General features: G+C 47.3%; 1 protein-coding gene across 2 annotated transcripts in view; it reads right to left on the reverse strand.

Moving 5' to 3' along the window:
* The window catches only part of ANKRD27 (ankyrin repeat domain 27 (VPS9 domain)), a 60,666-nt gene that overhangs the window by 3,724 nt on the left and 51,812 nt on the right, over positions 1-5,130 (reverse strand). For both annotated transcript variants that reach the window (XM_010848922.1, XM_010848924.1), the window contains exons 23-26: positions 4,145-4,342; positions 3,339-3,458; positions 2,258-2,419; positions 668-779 (exon numbers count right to left, since the gene is read on the reverse strand). In XM_010848922.1, the coding sequence (XP_010847224.1) occupies positions 668-779; positions 2,258-2,419; positions 3,339-3,458; positions 4,145-4,342 (592 nt within the window). The remainder of the gene's footprint in view (positions 1-667; positions 780-2,257; positions 2,420-3,338; positions 3,459-4,144; positions 4,343-5,130) is intronic.

Below are 5,130 nucleotides of genomic sequence, written 5' to 3' on the forward strand. Positions count from 1 at the left end.
AGAGCTCCCCGTGCTGTACAGTAGGCCCTTGTTGGTTATCCATTTTAAATACACCAGTGTGAACCTGTCCATCTGAAACTCCCTAACTATCCCTCCCATCCTTCCCCTCTGCCAGCAACCATGAGTTCCTTCTCTGAGTCTCTCTCTGTTTTGTAAGTTCATTTGTACCCTTTCTGTTTAGATTCCGCATATAAGGGATGTCATAAGATATTTCTCCTTCTCTGACTCAGGATGACAATCTCTAGGTCTATCCATGTTTCTGCAAATAGCACTACTTCATTTTTTAAAAAAATATTTAAAGGTAACATTTATCCCAGATGTCCAGGAAATGCTTAGAAAAAGGCCTGGATTTAGAACTCGAGACATGGACGGAACTACCAGAGGCAGGGCCTCCTCCAAAGCTGGCAAGTGGGGGCCTGACCTTCAGGGCAAGGCCTACAAGTGTCCTCCTCACCTCCTTAGGAAGCACTACCATCGACCAGAAAGCCAGTATCCAAAACAGTCGATGAAACAGGCTGTAACATACATTTCTTTGGTGCCTATAATCCCATCCCCAGTCATGACTCTAATTACGTTTTACATTGAAAGTTAGGTGGAAATTGGCAACCACTCATGGATTTCCAAATAAACCCAAGCTGAGAATTCCAGAAAGAATGTGAGTTCTTACATTTTTTCCTGATCTTAACAGTGACGTACTCGCTGTGGTCTGTTTCACCAATGTCGTCTAATGTGGCCACACAGCTTGGTACAACTTGAAGCAATTCCATTATTTTTGAATTCTATAAGTTGAAAAGGAAAAGGTAACAGTGACGGGGTTTTAAAATTCTTTCTTAGGAGGTTATTGCCTGTTTTTAATCTAAGTGTCAACGCTGGCGTGGCTGGGCAGAAAAGCTAAGAAAGAAGCCACTACCGACAAAACTTGGAGGCCATAAAGTGGTGGAGAACAGCCCTGCATCTGGGGGCTGGCTCTGCCTGTGTTTCACTGCTCTGTGCAGCGGGGGTGATGAGAACAGGATCTGTTACTGTAGAGTTACTGTGAGGTTACTGAGCGCCCAACACATAGAAGGACTCAGTGAAAGATACTCATCATCATTTGAGGAAGTGCTAAACTGAATGTTTAAAATATGTCAATTCTGTTAAGAAATACAACTGAAAATGAGAAATGAATATATTGCAAACTACACTGAATATACTAAATAAATATACTCGCCTATACTTTAGCAACCTGATGCAATATACCAAGTAAATAAACTCAGCCTATACTTGGCCACCTGATGCAAACAGACAACTCATGGAAAAGACCCTGATGCTGGGAAAGACTGAATGCAAAAGGAGAAGAGGGCAGCAGAGGATGAGATGGTTCAATGGCATCACCGATTCAATGGACATGGACTTGGGTGAACTCTGGGAGATGGGGAGTTGATGCTGGGACTGCAGCAGGCCCGGCATGCTGTAGTCCATGGGGTCGCGGAGTCGGACACGACTTAGCAGATGAACAACAACATAAGTAGGTTGGGTTATGGTGACTTAAAAGTGTCAGTGGTACAGCTCAACAGCCTACCAGTTGTCCACCTGAGTAGGAAACTATATGAAGATTCAATGTGAACAGAGGACCAGTGAAGAGGTGCCTCTTCCCCAGGAGGACCAGACTCTTCCCTCACCATTTCCCACAGTGCACATCCACCCCTGGGAGGGTGGTAAACCGCCCCTCACAGAACTCAAGGTGTGCTCACAGACTGCACACACTTTCTCCCTTGTGCTGCTAAGACCCTGATGGGTTCCCAGGGCAGGAAGGGCGAGACCAGGACACTGTCTCATCCTGCTTCTTCCCCGCAGGCGCCTGACTGCTGGACAGTGGGGCAGGTCAGGGCACCAAGGCCTGCAGTGGGTGAGAGGCATCTCTACTCGGACCTTTGAAAACTACCCCTGGGGACTTCCCTGGCTGTCCAGTGGTGAAGACTGTGCTTCCAATGCAGGAGGCATGGGGTTGATCCCTGGTTGAGGAACTGAGATCCCACATGTGGCATGCAGCATGGGAAAAAAAACCTACCGCTGGCTCCCCAGCAGGCCACCTCTGACCAGGTGACCAAGGACCGGGGGTGTAGCCACACTGGCGGACTCTAGCATGCTAACTCAGCCCAGCTCGGTGAGTCAGAGGTCTGGCTACCATTCTCTCAGATCTGGCTTCAACGTGGGGGATCCACGAGAACTGTGAGGGAGCTTGGGATGCCCTCAGCCAGGAAGTGCTCCCACCTACCTGTTCAGCACAGTCGATCGCTGTGCACTGCCTCTTATTCAGGACCTGAGCCGATGCTCCATGAAGCAGCAGCAGCTCCACCACGAAGACGTGCCTTTCTATCACAGCCTCATGCAGTGCTGTGTTGCCCTTGTTGTTGGAAGCGTTGATGGAGGCCCCGTGCTAGAAAGAAAAACAGTACCGTCAAGAGCAGTGCTAAAAATGATCCACGCTGAATTGATGTGGTAGCTATATGGATGTACACTATAACCTTCCTTCAACTTTTCTGCATGTCTGAAATTTGTCTTAAAATGTTAGGGGTAAAAGTAATACTGAGGAAAAAAGATTTATGTACAAAGATATTCATGGCAGCATTTATCACTCAACAGCAGGGGAAAAAATAGAAGTCACCTAAATGTATTAAGCAGAAAGAGTTTTAAAAAAGAAAACTACAGTAAGTACATCCATAATTATGCAACCATTACAAAAATTCAGATTTTTAATGAACGGTTTTCTATGTTAAGTTAAAACAAGATAGAGGACCTCCCTGGTAGACCAGGGATTAAGACTGTGCTTCCGCTGCAGGGGCTCGGGTTTGATCCCTGGTCCAGGAAGTTCCCCATGTCATGCAGTGCAATAAAAAACAACGAAGATAGAAAACAATACTGATCTAAACTATGCACATTTTCAAAAAGTCACCCAAAATAGTTACCCTTGAGTAACAGGGTTATGGAAAATTTGGGTTTTTCCCTTTTTTTATAAATTCTTCCTTCTACAGTCAACACATACAACCTTCATCATGAGAGGGAAAAAAAGCAATGACAAAAAAGGACATTCAGCTCACATTTCAGGTAATGATTCAACTGACCGGGTAAATGAGGCAAGACCCAAACCTCCAGGAAAAGCGGTGTCTCAGTCCTTAACCCTGCATCTCTGATGCATCACTGACTCCAAGGCCCCTGATTCCAGAGCTCCTCTCCCAGGGCCCGCTTACACCATGAGCCCTGCCACCTCCCCAGGGCACTGCCAGGGGCTCCCTGCGAGCCGACCCACGTCAGCAGCTCCTGGGCTGGGGTGGGGGCCAGGGTGGCGGGTGCCTTACCTGCAGCAGCAGCGCCGCGACTTCGTGGTGGCCTCTGGAACAGGCATAAATGAGGGGTGTGTTTCCACTTATGTCCTTTTTATTGGGTTTTGCATTCGACTCTAATAGACACTTCACCACCTAGCCCAGAGAAGAAAAATTTAACATTTGCAGGGAGAGATTCTCTAACTTGATATTCTTTTGACTTTTCTGTAGGTTTATCCAGAGAGCTCTTTAGACACATGTCTGACCCTCAGGAGAATGCAGACCAGCTGAAGCATGAAGGGGTTAACCTGGGCTGAGGGTCTCCTACAGGCCAGGCATGCTCCAGGCACCAGTGCTTGTCACTGAATCACTGTATGTCCTCTGGAGAGCTGCAATAACTACTCTAGTTTTACATGTTAGGAAGCTGATGCTAGGCATTACCTGAAACATGATTCCTGTCTTTAATAAGCTTACAGTAGAACTACTAAGGGAAGATGAAAAAAATAAATAGATATTTAACTGTCTGGCACAAGACAGGAGCTGTGGGAACACAGAGGTGATCAGACACACTTCAGCCCTCAATGACCAAAGCCCAAGAATAAGACAGAGGCAGTTCCAGGTGGGGGTGAGAATCAGGACTGGCTCTGGTTGGCTCCGCCCCCAAAAGCACCAGGGCTGTGTGTTCTGTTGCCGAGCGGCCCTGCGCTGTGCATCTCAGAATCTCAGGGCTGGGAGGAAGGACACAGGCCCATCCCTTTGGACAGCCACCTTCCCCCTCAGTAGTATCCCCATGAGGTGAGGTTCTAACCCTGTCCACGCTGCCCAAGACTCAGCACTGGTACCTGGAAGTGGCCCTGCTGGCAGGCCAGGTGGAGTGGCACAGCCTGGCTGGCGTCTCGGGCCCCCACGCTGGCACCGTGCTTCACAAGGAGGAGGATGAGGTCCGCCCGACCGTGCAGGGCAGCAACGTGCAGCGGGGAGGAGCCATCTTGGTTGGTCACATTCACACCAAGCCCACTGGCGGGAATCTTTGCCAGCTTCTAGTAAGGGCAGGAGGTGGAAACAAATGTCGTTAGTTTTTAAGAAAACTGGCTAAAGGAATTGAAGCCACCTGTCCCAGCAGCCCCTCTGTAAAATCTGGAATCACAGCGGGATCCTGAATCAGGCTGCCTATAAGTGAATTAATACTTTAGAAAGGTCTGATATATCAAAGTGTAACTTCCATTTTCAAGAAAGCAAGCCCCCTACAATGATGCCATATTATGCCATGGCAGTTCAATGGCGAAAGCAAATCCTGTCTTAGATGGTGCTGGAATAAGTGGATATCCATATAGGCAGAAACTGCCCATCAACCCTTACCTCACACCCAACACACACACTAAAGTGCATCGCAGACCTAAATGTAAAAGCTACAGCTATTACACTTGAACACAAAGGAAAATCTCTGCTACGCTGGGATGGGCAAAGAATAGCTAGGACACAAAAAGCAAAAGTTTGATAAACTGGACAATAAAAATATTTAATACTTGCTCTTTGCATAAGGCAAGTAAGAAAATGAAAAGGCAGGTCACAGACAGGGAAAAAAATGTTTGCAATATGTATATCTGACAAAGGACTTGTACCAACCAGAAATTCAAAACAGGACAAGCTCGCTTACAACTCAGTAAGACAATCCAACTTTAAAAAAAAATAGGTAAAAGATTTTCAAAGGACTTCACAAAAGGCTTCACAAAAGACCGGAGAAGGCAATGGCACCCCACTCCAGTACTCTTGCCTGGAAAATCCCATGGACGGAGGAGCCTGGTGGGCTGCAGTCCATGAGGTCGCA

This window comes from Bison bison, unplaced genomic scaffold (genome assembly GCF_000754665.1).
Source record: "Bison bison bison isolate TAMUID 2011002044 unplaced genomic scaffold, Bison_UMD1.0 scf7180017864280, whole genome shotgun sequence".
In the NCBI taxonomy this organism is placed as follows: domain Eukaryota; kingdom Metazoa; phylum Chordata; class Mammalia; order Artiodactyla; family Bovidae; genus Bison; species Bison bison.